Raw genomic sequence first — 18609 nt, 5'->3', positions numbered from 1 at the left:
ACAACATTTCCGTCCAACTATTACTTCGTTATGCTTCATAGCAATCCAATTTAGAAAAACACAGCATAAAATAAAAGAGAGCAATATCAATATCCAGAGGCGACTAAAAATCAAAAAGCTAAAAAGAAGTCTCGCTTTTTCTCTTGTTGTAATTTCACTGCACGCAAACTTCAAATGGCTCCGGGGAAGTTTTACTATCACATCATCATCGTTTATCGAAGAAAAGCTGTCACCTTGTGTTTGCTAGACAAATGTGGGAAACAACTTTCTCTTTTTGTCTGAAACGACGAGCGCTTCTTTTCAACTTAGACCGTATAAGATGTGAAAAAAGGAGCAGGTCCGGATGGAAAAACAAAACTCGGAATTTTCAAGAAATCTAATTTATTCGCCAAAAGTTTGATCAAACAAATGCGGGCTCACGGGATTCGAACTTTGCTTCAGAGGCCTTGCCACCGTGCGGAGAAAACAGTCCAAGGGAAACACAGCTGCATGGAGTCGAGTCTCGTAGGACGAGGTTCTTCTACCTTTCAGTGAAACCCCCACATCATTTTATTTAGATCAGATGTCAGGACTGGTGGTTAAACAGGGAGGGGCTGCCCTCACGGTTCCTGTGTGTGTGTGTGTGTGTGTGTGTGTGGTTGCACTTAGCCAGCACATGCATTTGAGGGATGTGGCAGATGTTGCAGAGGCAAGGATTAGTGTGTGTGTGTGTGTGTGTGTGTGTGTGTGTGTGTGTGTGTGTGTGTGTCTTTAAGCGTGTGTTAAAAATATCTTTGCCACAGCGGGAAGCCATGGAGGCCAATTACAGTGCAGCATCTGGGCTAGCACACATTTATTAGCGTGTGCGTCTGCGTGTGTGTAAATGTGTGCGCGAGGAGGTTCAGGCTGAGTTCAGGTTACTCACATCTTAGCATGCAGAGTTTGAGAAAGAGCTGCAGCATGTGTTCAACAGCGACCAGGCTTTGTGTCGGCGCGGCGCAACCTAAACTCACGCACCACGAAAACGACACCAGGGCTGGGGCCGATTACAGGAAGCCAGAAGTGGCTACATATGAAAAGGCAATGAAGACAATAGGGAGAATGGAGAAAAAAAAGGAGTCTAAAGAAGGGAGAGCAGAGGAAGAAACTTCAGGGAAACCAATTGTTTCTTGGAGATATGTTATGGGTTCTTCACTACACTCTCAGGAGAGAAGATTTAAAGATTTTTTTTTTTTTGATATTCGCTTCATATCTAAACATTGACTTTTTAAGAGCCACATGTTATTGTGGCGTCAGACTAGGCTACCCATAATTTAACTTGGATAACAAAGAAATCTCTATTTCCTTTTAAAAAAATATCGCAAAATTGTTAGTCTTAATAGTTTTTTCCTTCTCGCAAAGTTTACAATTACTCATTATTCAGCTACAGTAGACTTAATCACGGCACATCTGTGAGTGACAATGACGCAAATTGGCATTTTCTACCTCAGTTCCTCTCCTAGCTGTATTAAATGTGATGAGAACTATGTGAGGCCACGGTGGCGTGCAATCATGCACTATAAAAGAAGGGAAATAACCATTAATAACCTGTGCACCTCAAAGCCTTCTCTGGTATTTCATGGCATTAAAGGGAAGAAAAAAAACCCCCCAATTTTACTTGGACTGCCGAGATTAAAACCGAGCTTTGTTTTAATTACTTTAAGGAATGCCAGAAAGAGGCTGCTGCAGGAGGTGCAAGGCCACTGATGAGGAGTAAAAACTGCTCTATTGTTATTAATTATGATAGGCACACAAGAGCAAGCCGGCCTCCTATGAGGTGTTCAGAGACTTTATGTGACCCACAAATCCCATTTATGTGCCGGGATTGATTGTAAAACACTATTTCATTCCGCTTTTTGTCTTATGGCGTCTGTATGCTAGCTGCGTAGCGTCTTACAAAAGTACTGGAACAATTGGACGTTTTCAAACTTTGTTTTCACAGGGATTGTATATGCTATACCAAAATAATGTGATTCATTTCAAAGCAGACGGAAATGTATATCCAATTTTCAACAGGTTTCATTTAATCTGATGTTCTCCAATGAACCTCTGTGGCCTTCACAGAACAAAGATGTCCCTACTGAGATTTAATCGCAAAAATATGAACCCTATTTCCAAATCTGGTAGGTAATTAGCTTAGAATATAGAATATAAACTTTTCAGACCTGCTAAAAGTGTGGAAAAAGCCGACATCCTCTTTGCGCTCGATCATTTCAAATCACAGTTTTTATGTTTCCAACCAAGCATCAGGAACACTTGCTCAAATCACCAAAAGATTCAAACAAATGTCATAAATCAACAATACACACAAAAAAGTGCTTTCAGGTCATCTTTTTGAGGTATTCAGGCTCCACACAGAGAAAGGCTACTTTGATGCTTCATAACATTGGAGAGAAGAAAAAACACAGACCGCTGCAGTGGATATATTGTCGTACAATGCAGAAAATGCCCAGTAGGGTAGAATTAGTGGATCAGCATAAAGATAAAGCATGTAGAGTCAGATAATGGTCCATGCATTGGCCCCCTAACCTCCAAGCCAAAGCATCTTAATCTGAATGCCTATTGCAGCAGGGAGTGTGAGTCCCTGCATCAGGATCTGATTAATTTGTTTATGATTCTTAGTTCACTTTAATAGTCGCTTTGATATCTTGTAGTGGAATCACAGGTAAACTGAAGCTGCCTTCATGCTATTCCCATCTAGCACTAAAAAACAAACCAAAAGAAAACCAACAAAAAAAACACACGCACAAGTCTGTTGCCCAAAAGCCAAACTGTAACAAAAAGATACATGGTCATGCATTTCACAGATATATAAAGTTGACAGTTATTGAACTTTCTTCCAAAGTGCAGCGAGGCCTTAGAGGCAAAACCACCTCTGTGGGTGGGAGGATAAAGTCAGGAAGGAAATCACTTTTTTTCCTTTGACTAAGTCACGACAAAAGAATAAAAGAGTGAAAACACTAATCTACATTCTCACCATGAAGATAATTAAGCATTGCTGAACGCTTCCTTGGCTCCGACCTTGTGTCCTTTGTCCCCGAGTTCTGCTGTTTCTTCTGACATCAGGTTTACCGCTGTCCGCGTACAACTACTGCCCCCATGTGGCGAAAGCTAGTCATTGTTTTCAGCACTGCACTGCAGCAATGCCTGGTTCTCCTCGATAACAGTTTATAATGCCAGGTCTCTTGTATGTGAGCTCACCAACTTAAAGCCACACTGAACTTTTAGTTTTTATGTCCAGCTGCAGCTTTTCTGCTTATGTCGGCATCTGTAAGATTGCTTACAATGCAGTTCAATGCAACTTTGATATGTGACTAATTTTATGTAACACCTTTCTGATATTGCTTGTTATTAAAAACAAACAATTGGACGGTTTTGAAATAATCTAGTAGGAAGAACCCGGGTGATTCAGACAGATATTTCTACCTCAGACATTTTAAAAGTTTATTTTTAAATTATTTCTTTTCAATATCTGAATAACCTTGAATAACTTTGTATTGCCTTGTTACTAATGTGGAAGTAAGATTTTTTACTCTTGTTGCTAAAAATGTGCTACATAAATAAAATTACCTTTACCTTTACTTAAGACAAATCAGTTCAAAATTAGTTGTTCACCTCTAAGCTAACAAGACTGAAATCCATCAAAGACGTTTGAGTGATTCCAACATACTTTTGATCGACTGCGTGAGCAGCTATGTCACATACGACAGGAGACGGAACTGGTGAGTTTCTCTGCTTCAAGGAAAGCAAGTTTGGCAATGTCAGAAAAGAGGAAAGAACAGCTTTAACAAGGAAGGGTCAAGAAGTATAGTCTCTCAAAGGTCTCTGAGTCTTTGAGAGACTGAGTCTTTCAGAGACTCAGAGACCATTTAAAGCACTGGTACAAATTCTTGTGTAAGGACTAGTAACATGTTTTTCTATGTATGTTTTTATAAAATGTAATGGTTATGATTTGTGATCTTATTATAGCTTTGTTGTTGCTTGGTAGACTTTTTTTTTGTCTACCAAGCCAAAAAAAAGTCTGTGACAAATGAACCCGGTTAATTAAACAACACGAATATAAATGTCTCCATGTTGTGGACAAACATGGTCTGAGCAAAACTTTGAAGCCTTTTCTGGACTGTCTTGACTTGGGGCTTTTCAAACGTAGGCAGATGAAACTGGTTCATTTGTGCTGCCGTTTCATCGGCGGGTGTCCTCGCTGGATTCCGGGGCAGGAACAGCACTTCCTGTGCTGCGGCGACACTCTTGGGAAAAGTTCACAGTCCCTCTGCGTCCCTGCATCATGGACAGGATGGCTGCGGCGCCGACCCGCAGGGTTTCCCCTCTGCCGCAGTTCAACATCTCGACCTCCACGTTGGCCTTCGACCAGCATTTCACCACAAACGCCAAAGGGATACTTCTTCTGGCGGAGATAGTAAGTGTGACTTTTTAGGACTAAATCCAGATCAGTGAAGGCAGAAGGATATGACATGTTGGGATTTGCCAGTAATTTTAATCTTCATACAGTCAGATCAGTAAATTATTTTCCAATCTGAACTATCATATAAGCTTATGCTCAGATTGATACTGCAGTTAGCATGCAAGCTACATAAACTTATACAAATGATGTTAAATTGAAAGAATAAAGTGAAGATCTCAGTGAAGATTGAATTTAAAGGGGCAGTATTGTGTTTTTTCCAGCCTCATAGAGCTGTTTTATAGCACAATAATGTAACTATATTACCTCCAGTTTTTATAAAAAATGCTACATATATCAAATATGACTTAAAAAAAATTGACTTTGTAATTTCACGCCTTGAAATTGGGCCTCTGTCTCTTTAAGAAGCTTTTGGTATCTTTAGCACTCAATTAGAAAAACACAGAATTCAAAGGGAAACTTTTTTGCACATTAACCCTGGTGTGAGAAAAGTCATAAAAAACCAGAAGCAGCGTTTCTATGAAAATAGGAAGTGAACCAAAAACAACAAAGCAAATCAAGTCTCCGTCCTTTCTTTCCCTCATTGTCTCTCTTCCTCTTCAATTCAGCCGGAGAGAAAAAAAATAAAAAATCCTGGGCAGCTTTTCTCCAAATACAGTCTGGCTGGCTGCCACAGACCGGATGGGCATTCCACACATGATGCAATACGAGATGAAATTCTATCAAAAGCAGGAATTTAAAAAAAATAAATATTTTTTTTACATTAAGTAATTAAATTCCCAACGGAGGCATCTGTGTTTGTGATTTCACTTTAAAATAAAACCCACAGTCAGACTGAATCTTCCGGTGATATGAAACATCCTGCAGGAACTTTTTGTTGGGAAAAGGGAAGGGTGTGGTTTGTTTCATGGGGGAAAAAAACAATTAATCACTTACTGCCACCATTAAAATGATTTGATAGGGGGACGGGGAGAGTCGGCAGAATGCTGTTTAGACATTAATAAATAAGACAGAATATCTGTGATGAGTCCCTGTTGTGGTTTCATCTGTCCTCTCCTCTCTGCAGCTGAGTGGCATGTTGGTCTGGATCCTGATTGGCGGCACCGATTACTTCCGCCTGTCGGCTCTTTGCTGGGTGATGTTTGTGTCCGTCCTGCTTTGGATTCTGACCATTTGCCTGTTCATAATTTATCTCACCGGAGTCCACAGCAGGATACCGCAGATCCCCTGGACAACGCTGGTAACCCTCACACAACACACACGCACACGCACACACACACGGTCTGGCTCAGTAAATCAACTGAATCGGTTCCACTTTGGCGTTTCATTTGTGAACAGACGTTTCTCTGCTTGCCTCCTTCAGTCGCTGTGTTTCAACTGCGCTGCTGCTGCTCTGTATCTGGTGACAGCCGTGGTCGAGGCTGTCTGTGTGGGCCAGGCCACCAGGGGGCGACACAACTACAACTGTTGGACAGCATCAGCAGTAAGCACACAAATGTCAATGTAAACTCTTTTAGTCTTTGCTAGGTTGTTACATAGTTTAAGACGTGGCTGCTCTTGTTCTCTCCCTAAAGTCGATAAGATGATTTTGACCGAGGCCGAGCTCGACCAACTTACTGCTTCCTGGATGATGAAAAACACCATTATTAAATTATTAAACACCATTATTAAATCCATTATTCAACTGGGTGACATTTTCCCTCGTTGCTGTGGGAATTTCCTGCAATGCTTAATTTACAAAAAACAGATAATAACCATTCTCATAACAAGTTAGGGCTTTGTGTAATTATTAGAAACAGCAAGTTAGAGAAATCTTCCCCAAATCACAAACACAAGGGGGCGCCCACTCCCCACTGATTCAAACTCCACATTTAAACATCTGTTTTTGGCCTCCAGTGTGGTTTTGCAGACTTAAAAAACAAAACAAAACAAAAAAGCAGCTGAAGACATCTTTTAAGATTGATATGTCAGCAGCAGCTACAATGGTGTTATTTATGTTACTATCTTTTATTTATGTTTTACCTTCTGCACTTCTATCATCGTCTTTAATTTAATAGTTTGCTGGAAGAAACTGACTTCTTTTTATCTTTAAAGATGCTATAAAGAAAGTATTTATTAACCCACTGAGATTGTCATTGACATTTTCTTTGCTTGCCTCATTTTGCCCTGCAAGCCACATGCCACCCTACGCAGAAAGTCAACTCGCTCAAACCAAAAATGATCTCTACCACTATGGCTACCAGTGCCGACCTAATGGAAAAGACATTTAGGCTGTAAAAAACTTCATGAAAGCCGAAGCCACAGAAAAATGTTCTAGAAAGTTAATGGATCTGATTATCTCCTATACAGCGAGAACCTGAGTGAAAATAAACCAAACATTGGTCAGAGAACTGCTCTTTTCTGGAAAAGTGAACATTCTATTGATTCTTTGATTGTGGACTCATTTTTCTTCTTGCTAAGAAAGTGTTTGTACTTTTCAGAATTTACTTAAAACCTTGTTTGTCTTTTCGTCTTCAAATCCTTTCTGCTTGCGCCACTTTCAGTTCTTTGCATTTCTGGCCACACTGTGCTACGCAGGAAGTGGCTACCTCAGTTACCGTTTGTGGAAAACCACAGAGGAAGAACATTAAGGCCTCTTCAGACTATCAGGCTTCCTGGTGCATCAGCAGACGCTCAGAGAGGAGGAGTGGACAGTTTCTTTATCAACCGACGTCGCCGACACCGTAGTTGAAGAAGTTCACTGGTAAACTAAATCGACATGAAGAAAAAAACCCCCCAAAAAACCCAAGATTTATGGAGGAAGACTGGATTTTCAGTATGTTTGCCGGTTTATGCTTCACAAAATGTTGTAGTAAAAAAAATAAAAAAATCATAAGTTTCCATTTGTCTTGTTTACTTCTATCCAAGTCACTTTGCGCCTCGTTATCATCTAGTTATTCTGGTAAACAATAACAACTAAATACATGACTAACACACAAAACAACTTAGAGTTAAGTTGAAAGCATAATTTTCAAATTGGTTATTTTTCCTGCAATGTCTGCTTATTTCATCCAGTAGATTTGAATACAAATACAACGAATCATGCAGATGTGAACAATGACTCTTTTCACTTCCTCATCTAATAAAGAAACACAAAACGATTATACCTTGAAATATTTGGAGTCATTTATGCAGCATGCTAAAATACATTATTCATCAGCGTCACTCATATTCTTGTAGCTATTTCATAAAGTTTGCGTTTCTGCCTTGTGTTGCAGCAGCCTGGGCTCTGCGCTGTGGGTAGAAGTTGAATGGAAACCCAGAAAAATGAGGATTAGTTTCATTTAGATGGTGCAATGTGTGAGCTTTTTTGTTGTTGTTGTTTTTTTGGTTGATCTATCAGATGCAGTTCCAATAAAAATATATTCAAGTTCGTGATCGTAGTCTGAAGGAATTGTTAGAAGTTGAGTGGGGTGTGTATGCTGTTGCTAGGTAAATTTAAACAGGCTGTCGAGCTGCTGGTCCAGACCAAAGAGTGGAAGCAGGACAGAAAACAATCTAAAACCCTTCAAACAGAACTCAATGAAATATTATTAAAAACCTGTCACTAATCCAATTAAAGTCACACCTTGGCAATTCTTTGCATAATTTAAAGATGATGTAAAAAAAAAAAAAAAAAAAAAACAAGTTCACCTTCTGACATGTTCTTTGATTGTATTGCATTAAAGATATTTATGAATATTTGACAGTCCAGCTATTAGGATAACGGCTTCAAGAGTAAATTGACACTTTACGTCTGACGTTTGATCAAATCTTGTACAGTGATAATAATTGACGTAAACATAAGCACAGTTTCAGCTCAAAGTGCAAACCTGAGCTGGAAGGTAAAGTGTTACATTTCACCAGTAGATGTCACTGTTGGGCTTGAGCTGTTATTGGGTTTCCTGCTTTTCTTTGCCAGTCGGGGAAAATTGGTCGATTGGTTTTATTATTTTATTTTCCCAATTAGGTTCCATTCATTCATTCATGCATTCATTCATGCATTCATTCATTCATGAGTCAACATTTTAATTGTCAACAAATAATAATGGGTCAAAGAAATATGATCAGGAATGCTTTAGATAGTTGAAAAAAAGACTTTTTCAATCTAAATGTGTGTCCATTGAAATGAGTTTGAAAGTATTTTAAATGCTTCGTCGCTGATGAACAAGACACCGAGACACTTGAAGACTCAGGGAGCAGTGCGCCTCTTTTAGGCTGCGAACTGCGACCTCGGAGAGGAACGCGCTCTCATCCTGGTCGCTTCACACAGAAACAGAAGGGACAGAAACACGTGGAAAAAGCAAAACAAAAATAAGTTTCTTTGTGCAGGTTTCTGCTGCTCCTAGGGATTTTTGCCACTATTTCAACAGCAGAAAGGATTTTAAATTTCAGTGTTCATCATGGTCACTGAGACATAAATTTAGGAAATAGGGGGGGAAAAAAGAGTATTTTCAGTTTTTTTATTTTTTATGTTTAAATTAATTTTCCTTTTATTGGTGTTTACACATTCCCTCTGTTTTCCTGGAGAACAGGACTCCTTCTTTGGAGCCCGGCTGAGTTTTACTCAACAGGAAATAAAGAAGAGTCAAATGTTGACCTGTGAACAAACTTTCGCAAAGATTTTTACTTTAAAACCGATGATAAACACCAAGAATGTTCCAGTTTCAATTAAAATTTCCGGTCTGTTACCCACACATATTCCCGTGATGATATTTAACGCCTCCGTTTTAATGTTGCATTAAAATCTGGATTTTTTTTCTTGTTAGAAATGTATAACAAGAACGAAAAGATGCAATATAGACATCCCCACTTCTTAAACAAACAAAATAGACATTCTGCTTAATCTGATGGGGTTTTGTTTCAAGATTAGGTGATTGTTCCCACACCAGGCCACAAAGCGCTCCACCAGATCTCTGTATTCGGCCTCTTGTCTTTCTCTGATACAACTGCAGAGTCGTCTCAATATTTCCATAGATGACAGAAGTCAGACTTGTGCTGGAAGTCTGAAGTGTAGAGAGTGAAAAGGAATGGTGAGAGTACAGAGCCCTGTGGTCTTCCTGTGCTGCTGACCGCCTGGTTTGACACTCAGTCCTTCAGTCTCTTTTTCACAGACGCAGGTGATTGTTGAGGCCTCCACCTTCGTCTTCTGGAGTTTCTAACAGAACAGATCAGGCTGAATTGTGTTCAATGCACCTGATAATCAAAGAACCTGATCCTCACTGTGCTGCCTGCTTCGTCCAGATGACACTGGGTTTGTTGAAGCAGGTGTCTGATGACATCATCAACTCCACGACGATGAGCAAACTGCAGAGGGTCCTGATATGAGCTGGTCTGCTTACTCAAATGGGCCTCCAGGAGTCTCTCCAGGACCTTCATGATGTGGGTTGTCAGGGCAACAGGTCTACAGTCGTTATGTCTGATGGGTGACTTTTCTTCGGCACCAGAACCAGGCAGGATGTCTTCCACAACAACAGAACCTCCTCTTGGGTCAGGCTAAGGTTGAAGAGACGCTGCCGAGTCCCACAGAGGGACTCTGGGACTGACACCATCTGGACCTGCAGCCTTGTTCAGGTTCAGCCTCTGCAGCTGCTTCTTCACTGCTAGACAAGGAAAAGTTGGAGGTGGAGGCAAAGGGAGCAGCAGCGTCTCCTAATGTGGTTGAAGACAAACTTGTGGAAGCAGAAGAGTCCATGACTGAGGAGGAAGATGGAACATCTGAGGTTTGACAGGAAAGCTGTGGGTGGATCGTCTGTTTGGATGGGGATTCTCTAAGCACACAATTTACACAATTTACTATCTGTACTTCAATATGTCTATAATAGCTGCATCTTCTTGATGATGTCCCTTTAACATATATGTATTTTTACCGCAATTCAAAATAGCCAGTTGAAATAGAACAGTTACATAGCCCAGCCTTTTTTTTCTGACTTCTGAGTAAATGTGATGAGTGATGGAGAAAAACCGTGGAGAACCTGGGAAAGGGAGAGAGAGGAAATGACTCACTGACCCTGTAAACACACCGTACCTGGATGTGATTTTTACTCTTACAACAAAACTGTTTCTTAAATTGCTCACAGCTGTCCTGAAATAAAAAGAAATGCAGAAGATAAACCAGCAACTGTGTGAGCAAAAGACTCATGAAGCATCCAGAAACGGAGCTCTGAGAGCTGACAGAGTCTGGAGCTGACTCAGAGAAAGACAACAGAATCTGACTCAACAGGAGCTATTTTCCCCCATCATGATAAGACTTATGATAAGGCTGTGACATGGCACTCGACCTCCAGGATTTCGCTCCTGTTGGCAATCCACTCATGAATAGTAATTCCACATTTTCCCTCAGATTCCAGACATTTAGAAATCCAAAATACACACAAGACAGTGTGAAGACAAAGTTTAGCCGATCATGTCTTTATCAACTTGAAATTCTTTCAGAATGTCCTTGAAGTGGTTCGATTTAGATTAGTTGCGTTTTACATGTTTTATGTTCATAAGCATGAGTGAGATATTACCTCTGTCCTGCAACCTGCAGACAGTAATGACGATGTATTTACTCACGTTACATAGTAAAAGTGTTTCACATGTAAACATTTAAAATGCATTTCTCAGACTTTAACTCGCGCTTTTACTCTGTTCAAGTTTCCTATTAAGACTTAAACAGGAAGCCTTAGATTTATGGATGTGAATCTGACTCAACTTAACTAAATAAAAACTTGCCAAAATTTCCCAATAGCAGCACGCAAAGCCCTGCAATGCTGCTGCTGCTCTGGCCTCTTTTCTCGCAGCTTCGCAGTTTCTCCGGCGATTAAATCTTCTTATCAAACTTGCTGACACCCCGAATGTTTGCTGCATCGTTACGAAACAGCCCTTCTCAGTGGGTCTTTGGGTAAGTAAGTATGCTTTGTTCTTAAGAAGTCTTTCATAACTACAAAAAAAAAAGAGAGCAAGAAATCAGCTGCTTACATCACATTTTTAAGAGGGATTACTTCAATGTTACTAATAGTAAACGTGTTGCTCTTCTGAAAACAGCACACCTGAGGAAAAATGACGGCAATTATTTGTGGTCACGTCATAACCTTTCATAGAAAGTCCATAAGCATGAGTGTAATAAATGCAACTCTTAACTCTATGGTTAGAAGATCTAACATTTTCACATGTAATGCAGCACATGCTAATAAAAGAGAGTTTGACAGTGTGACTACAGCATGAGCCTTTGCTGGCACGTCTATTAAATTGTGCAAAGAAATCCAGGAATGCTTCCTCAGCGATACAGCGACTTCACTGAAGGACCTCGGCCCGTGTTTCTGGGTTGGTTTTACTCTTATAAACATTGTTAATCTTCAACCGACATTTGTAGGTTTCAGCTAAAATATCCCTCACCTCCGCAAAAAAATACGTGTCACCTCTGTCTGATCTGGCCCAGTTTCAGGCGGGTCGGTACGTGAAACACACGAGGCGAGAGCAGAACACGCAGAACCCAGCGACGCAGCGCGACGCCATCAAAGCCAAGAGGAAAACAAAGAGTGAAATTTGTTTGCACTGGCTCCTGCAAGTGTGGCTACATAAATGAGTAGGATGTACTTCCCACACACACACAAGCTGCTGGTGATTCACATCATGAAATATCTTGTGTTTTTTTTTTTTTTTTCTGGGTGGCTGCGTGTTAACAGCAGAGGTCATGACCACTCCTGCACTGCGTCACATACCATAGACCGTTTAGAAAAACTGCTCTGATAAACACGAATCTGTATTAGGGATTTTTTTTTTCTTTTCAAACCTCTGGATTGTGGAGGGTTTTGTAAACTAAGTCACCTTCAACACTTTTTCCCTTCGCACAAAAAAAAAAAAAAAAAAATCCACACCTACAATGGAAAGCAATCCACCTTCTTTCTGAAACAAGGTATAGACTGATTTATGTATGGAAATCCTCTGCCCACCTGACCCACCAGTGGTGCAGGTGTTGGAAAGTATGAGAGCAGCTTTACATTTGTAAAAAAAAAAAAAACAATCTTTGGTGGCTGCAAAGCAGTGGGATCCCGATTGACACGTCGAGTTAAAGAGAGTCCATGTACATGTGCTACATGCCAGCAGCAAATATAGAAGCAGAGCAGAACGCTGGCCTAGAGGTTCTCAAAGTAAAGTCCAGAGCGGTCTAAAGTCCAGAAGTTATTCAGCGTGCCCGCGGTTGATTTTGGCAGGGCACCAGAACTTGGAACTGATACGCTCGTAAAGGTTAAACTCAAACCCAAAGTAGGCTGAGGAGCAGGGAGCAGACATCACGTTTTAAACGGGGCCAGTTATCGCTGCAGATAAAACAATAAAACAGAAATGTGCTGCGAGCGTGGAACGTGTTGAACGTAACGGGACAGAGGGACTCTCTTAGGACAAAAAAATAAAAAAATAATCCAAAAAGTTGTAGAGGAAAAACCAAAAGTCTTTGGGTCTTTGAAAAGAATGTCGTTTTGCTGACGATGAAGTCAGGACTGCGAATGGGCCGCCACAAAATACCAGTTATGTTGGTCAAATTAAAATGTTAAGTCATATTATGCCATCAGTACGGATAATTATCACATTTAATGTGCTCCGGTCAGATGAGGCCAAATCTTTGACCAGATTTTAATCAGAGGAAAAACCCATGGTAAGACTTAAACATTTCTCTCTGTGCTCTTCATCTACATCTGCAATTCAACCTTTCTGCAAAGAATTTCAGTCTATAGATGTCGAAATCTGGCAGAGACTTTTTTCTGCAGCTGATATAGTGACTTAAATATCGTCAGAATATTCAAACTATCTCTTCGTAATATCAGCAAAATCGATGTTTTCTTTCTGGCTTTTCACTATCGCTCATGTTTGTGGTGAGAGGCCCACTTCAAGATTTCCAAAGTGATAAACAACCCAACACTCTGCTATCTTTTTACTGATATATGTAAAAAGTTACTCAGAAGGCTTGCTGGATATTAAATCATAAATGCATCACAATTATAAATTAATTCAAATAAATAACCTCTAAGGCTACATTCAGGTAAATGTCTCAACATTGGCAAAGAAATACTTGACAGACAGAAAAAAAAAACCCTAAAGATCCTGTTGTGGTCTCTTTTTTGATCTCAGTAAAACAGAAAAGCTAGCAGTCGATTGTGGATTTATTCAGAATCTGAAAGTTTTTTTCTCTTTTTATTACTTCGAGTGAAAAGTGACGAGAACTGCTGCGGTTTGACACTCGCTTTCATCTCGCACCCATAAGAATTTCCCATGTTCTGCGTGTGCCGAGAGCCAGGATGCCACAAGACTTGGTTTCCTCCCTCTACAGTAGAGCTCACTTACTGGCAGCCTAATGTGAAGATGCACCGTCTAACCTGCCGCCCAGTAAAGCTGCCGGCCTCGCAGAGGTGTAACTAATTAACCCCGACTGACCCGGTCAGAGCCGTTATGCTGCCGTTGCATCTAAATCAGTTGTCCGCTGCGTGCTGCTGGGACGATTATGTCACTAAGTGGTGTGAAGTTTAGTAGTTTTGTTACTCAAAAGATGCTGAGTGAGAGTTGGAACAGGGTACATGAGTCAGACGGTGATAAAAAGTGTGACGGAGAACATTAAAGCCACTCGTTTTGTTTTTTTTTTTTTTGCATTATAACTCCAAAATCCAGAATGTACTGGAAGCTAAACCTTTATGGTGGGAAACAAAAATCCAGCGTTTAACAAAAGCTTATGAGAAGAAAAAAAAAACCTGCAGAGCAGCAGTTCCTGATCCAGTACAAACCAGTTTCTGAGCCCAGAGATTTGCTTCAGCGATTTAACCTGCACTACTTTTTCATCAGGTTGAAGAAAGAAAGAGAGAGAGAGAAAAAACCCCCCATCTATCTGCTTATTAACAAACAAAACGGAGGAGAATCTGAACCAAACTCACTAATCTGCACATAATTTGGATTTATTTCAATTTTGAACTTAATAAGATTAAAAATGAGTCTTTGGATTGAAAACAAGAAAAGAAGTGAAACAACAAGCATCGAACCTCGCAGCAGATTTGACAAATTAACTCCTCACAGTCTGCACATGCAGGGAGGCCTGTGAGTTTTGGCAGCAAACCTCTCACGGACTTTCGTACAGCTGAAAATCGATGTTGGCTCAGTTCAGCTTCTGGTCAGTGCAGGGCATTGATTCTGGCATCTTTTCTGAATTAAAAAGCGTCACAGCGACATTTGACAGTTTATGCTGCTAAAAGCAACAACTGACTCTGCAGAATATAATTCATGTTTAGGAGTCAGTCTGTTGAAATAAAGCACATGTTTTTGCTATGTTGCATTGCAGCAAAAACACATTTAAACCAGAAACTTAATAGAAAGCAAGGGTTAACTTGTGCATGAAATTCAAGGAGTATGAAGTCATTAGACTGACTTACTTCTTTTTTTTTTCCATCTGCAGCCTGAGAGATTAGATGTGGACTTTTTCCTAAAACAAACAAAATGAGGACTTGACCATCAAAGATATGTTGTGAAACTGTGCTACAGTCCAAATGTTGAGTTTTTTTTTTTTGGCCTTGTTTTTCACTGGCTCTTCCCGTCTCTAATCTCTTTTTGATTCTTCATAAAATGGGAAGAAGGCAATTTTCTGTTTTTCTTTTGCTTTGGTATCCTAGTCGACTTTTTTTTTTTCCCCCTGGCTTTCCATTTCAAGACTGTGGGCCGTTGATAACGCACGTCACAACCACAAACTGCGACGTGTTGCATTGGGATCTCATGAGACAAACTACAACAAATTAACACATGTTCTGTATTTATCCAGCTTTACTCGGATGCCCTTAAATATAACTCTGTTCAACCAATCACCTACAGTAGGCTCACAGTCAGATGTGTGTAGTTTAATATCAGTATGATTACAGCCGTTCTGGGAAGCCCTCAGAGGTTTGTTAGAGAAAAGTGAACAAACGGCATCATGAAGGACGGAGAACGCAGTGGTCGGGTCGGGGAGAGAGATGGTGGGAATGTTTCGCAGAGTTACGTTATAAAAATAAAAAATCTCACAAACTTTGAACGCCTCACAGATTTCAGACGTCTAAACTGTCCGACTGGACGAGGAGAACATTGATCAGAGAGACATGTGGTATCTCTGCTGCTGGGACAATCTGGTAACAAAACATCTAATATTTGTGAACTCAATAATTTGAGCCCTTACGGAAGAGTGGGCAAGCGAAAGAAAACCAGAGTCCCATTTTAACACAGAGGGTTCATGGGAAAAGTTGAGACGAACATTTACGTTTTGGTCAATGCAAGACGCAAAACCGTGGAGCAGTTTAGACGAAAGCACGTTGATGTGCTAGAATGGCCTAGTCAAAGTCCAGAACTAAATGGAGTCAAGAAGCTGTGGCAAAGCCTAAAGATTTATTTTCACAAACACTCTCACTCCAACCTGAGTGAACTTGAGATATTTTAGAATAATAGGCAAGAAAATTCTCCAAACTTCCCTCCCCAGAGAATATCATTTACCTTCCACTTCACAATTGGAAGGTTATGCACAAATTATGAATGTCAGTTACGTGAAATTCATGGCCATTTAACATTTACAACAACCTTCAGGTGCAGAGGCACACATTTTGATCCTGGAGATTTTATTACACTGTAAAAAAAAAAAAGACCATCTCTAAAATACTGGTTGCCAGAATTTTATCTGATTATACGATAAAATTCATGGCATTTTACAGTAAATTAGAGATGTTTCGTTTTTCTTTTTTTACAGTGTAGAGATTCTGGGAAAATGTGTGGTAAAACCACACATTGTAAGTATGTCGTAACTAGGCCATAGTTACAACATAGTTACAAATGTTGTAGCTATGACCTGTTATGTTAACTCCTCAGTCTTTAATGATCTTGAATAGTAGAAATATATATATAAAAAAATCCATCTAAATTCAAATTAGATAAGATGCTTGAGAAGTGTACCTTTGTGACCCACATGACGACATTTTGTCAAAACTGGGAGCCATAAAAGAAACAAGTGAAGCGCTCTAAGAACAGGATAACTCCATGCATTTTCATTCTAGACTATCAAACTAGAATGTGTGCATAGGATGGAATAATAATAACAGGTGGTGGACGGTCAGTTTCACGTAGAGCCTGTAGTGGGGAAGCTGCTCCACAACTCTCCACGTGTTGCTGCTGCAAGTGTAAGAAAGAGCGGATTTCCAGGATCTGGGGGAGAGGTCAGTCATCCAGCCAAGGAAATGACAAATATTCATTGTGTAACCACATCAGCTTTACTTACAGAGAAATGACCTACACACAGAAATGACCTACACACAGTTCATAGCCCCGTTTCACAGAAACACACTGACTTAAAGAAATCCCCCAAAATAGTTTTCTATCAAAAGAAACAAGCGTCACGTGAAAAAGCAGTTTTAATCAAGGCTTTTGGTGCACCACGATGTCGTGGCTGGACAGATATCTCACAGATTTCTGTTCAGCCCATCTTGGCAACACAGACGTCCAAGCTGTCCGCCTGGACGAGGAGAGCGTTGAGAGGCAGGTGATGGGCTGGGAGAATCTGGTAACAAAACATCTAATATTTGTGAACTCAATAATTTGAACCTTTATGGAAAAGTGGACAAAAAGAAAAAAGAAAAGGCAATCGAAAGAAAACCAGAGTTCAATTTTAACACAGGAAGTTCATGGAAAACTTTGAGAACAAAATTTACGTTTTTGGTCTACATGCAAAACGCTGCGTGTGGCTCAAAAGTAACACATCACTATAAATGCAACTATTTTAGAAGATTTTTTAAAGTGTGCTCGTGTGTGTGTGTGTGTTATCGATCTTGTTATCGACCAACGCGAGGCCTTACCTTGCATTGATCTTCCTCACTGTTTCTCTTGTGTAAGGATGTCATGGCTGATTCGTGACCCCAGACTTATCAGAAGACCAACAAAACTGTATGCTTAAGCACTGCTGTCACTGCCCCAAATCCTGATACAGTGCTGGCTGTCACTGGGAATAAAAACGCCCTTATCTACACTCCGTGCTACTGTATTGATTGATTGATTCAGAAGGACTCAAAATCCTTAATCCACTCAAATAGAAGTCTCTGGAAATTCGCGGGGCCAAACTCGTTGACAGCTTCAAAGTTGCCTTTGTAGGTTTACAGATCAAACGTCTCTGGATGCCGATCTTCAAAATGCTTTATCTACCTCTCTTGAGACACCAGTTTAGTCTGGACACCAGCGTCGCAATACTTAACAACTCATTACGTCTGAATGGCAGAGTATTGAATAATGGATTGCTGACAAATTATCGACGCTACACTCGCCCTTTTGCTGATCTGATTAAATCTCAAAGGTAAACACCGAGAGTGAGACAATGGACAGGGTGGAGCGTGCTCGGATGTCACGGGCCCCCCGTGTTTTTCAAACCCTCCCGTCTGAAAAAAACAAATGATCAATGATCTGAAACAGAATAAACAAAACGACTGAAATGGTTTTGACCTCAAAGCCTCCGAGATGCGATGAAAATGTATTTCCAGGCACAATCTCTGTCCGACAATGTCAACAAGGGACGTTTCTAATGTTTTAGGAAAATCACAGGGAAATAACTTCTGATAATCATGATAATCAAGCAGTGATGTAATGTCTTTATACATTCGTGTAACCACCTGAAAAATGAAAAAGGGCAAACTCCTTCTTCAGTCGAGTAGAAACAATTTCAAAGAAAATGCACACCATTAATTGACACATCTTAAATGAACTCTAGAATGAAAATGAGGGAAAACATGAAGTGCACAAATAATTATTTTAAATTTTTTTTATAAAAATTGTGTTGTAATGCAAAGGAATCTTCCATATCTGCACTCCTAATGGGACGATAAGGTCTATCAGGGGCCCAAGGAGCCAGAAAGACACAATAAAAAAGGATAATCAATCTGAACGACACACTTTCAGGCCCGCTATCTCTCTGTCAACTCACCATTTTCTTTAAGTGAGCCTTAATTTGACACAATAACTGCATGAACTCCCACCAAACGTCAGGACGGACACCCGGGGCAGGTCAGGTTAATGTTTCACCAGCGTTGGTTTTCAAGGCACAGGTTCGCACGGCCCACAGAGTTACGTGCAGGCCGTGTTGAGAGACGGAGGGAGGGTTTATGGTCAAAGGGGCTTATCTCAGCGAACTG

General features: G+C 40.3%; 1 protein-coding gene across 2 annotated transcripts; it reads left to right on the top strand.

The window, feature by feature from the left end:
• Window positions 1-4165: 4165 nt before the first annotated feature.
• On the top strand, window positions 4166-7853 carry cmtm8b (CKLF-like MARVEL transmembrane domain containing 8b). Of its 2 annotated transcripts, none has more exons than XM_014989207.2 (4): window positions 4166-4435; window positions 5505-5678; window positions 5802-5921; window positions 7016-7853. In XM_014989207.2, exons 1-4 carry the CDS (start codon window positions 4304-4306, stop codon window positions 7163-7165), a joined length of 576 nt encoding a protein of 191 aa, XP_014844693.2. In that variant the 5' UTR covers window positions 4166-4303; the 3' UTR covers window positions 7166-7853. The 2 variants fall into 2 exon arrangements, with proteins under 2 accessions (XP_014844693.2, XP_014844694.2); XM_014989208.2 differs by having other exon boundaries at window positions 4275-4435; window positions 6982-7853.
• The last annotated feature ends 10756 nt before the right edge of the window (window positions 7854-18609 follow it).

The sequence above is a fragment of the Poecilia mexicana genome, unplaced genomic scaffold (assembly GCF_051168715.1).
Source record: "Poecilia mexicana isolate PSO_F unplaced genomic scaffold, ASM5116871v1 scaffold_16, whole genome shotgun sequence".
Lineage (NCBI taxonomy): Eukaryota > Metazoa > Chordata > Actinopteri > Cyprinodontiformes > Poeciliidae > Poecilia > Poecilia mexicana.
Note: the sequence above shows the minus strand (reverse complement) of the source record. Positions and strands in the feature narration are given on the sequence as shown.

What these genes read in the sequence shown, in the direction of transcription:
- cmtm8b (XM_014989207.2), top strand. Translation starts at nt 4,304, where the DNA reads ATGGACAGGATGGCTGCGGCGCCGACCCGCAGGGTTTCCCCTCTGCCG. An exon ending in TACTTCTTCTGGCGGAGATA is followed by an intron (nt 4,436 to 5,504) that starts GTAAGTGTGACT and finishes TCCTCTCTGCAG; the next exon opens with CTGAGTGGCATGTTGGTCTG. An exon ending in AGATCCCCTGGACAACGCTG is followed by an intron (nt 5,679 to 5,801) that starts GTAACCCTCACA and finishes TGCCTCCTTCAG; the next exon opens with TCGCTGTGTTTCAACTGCGC.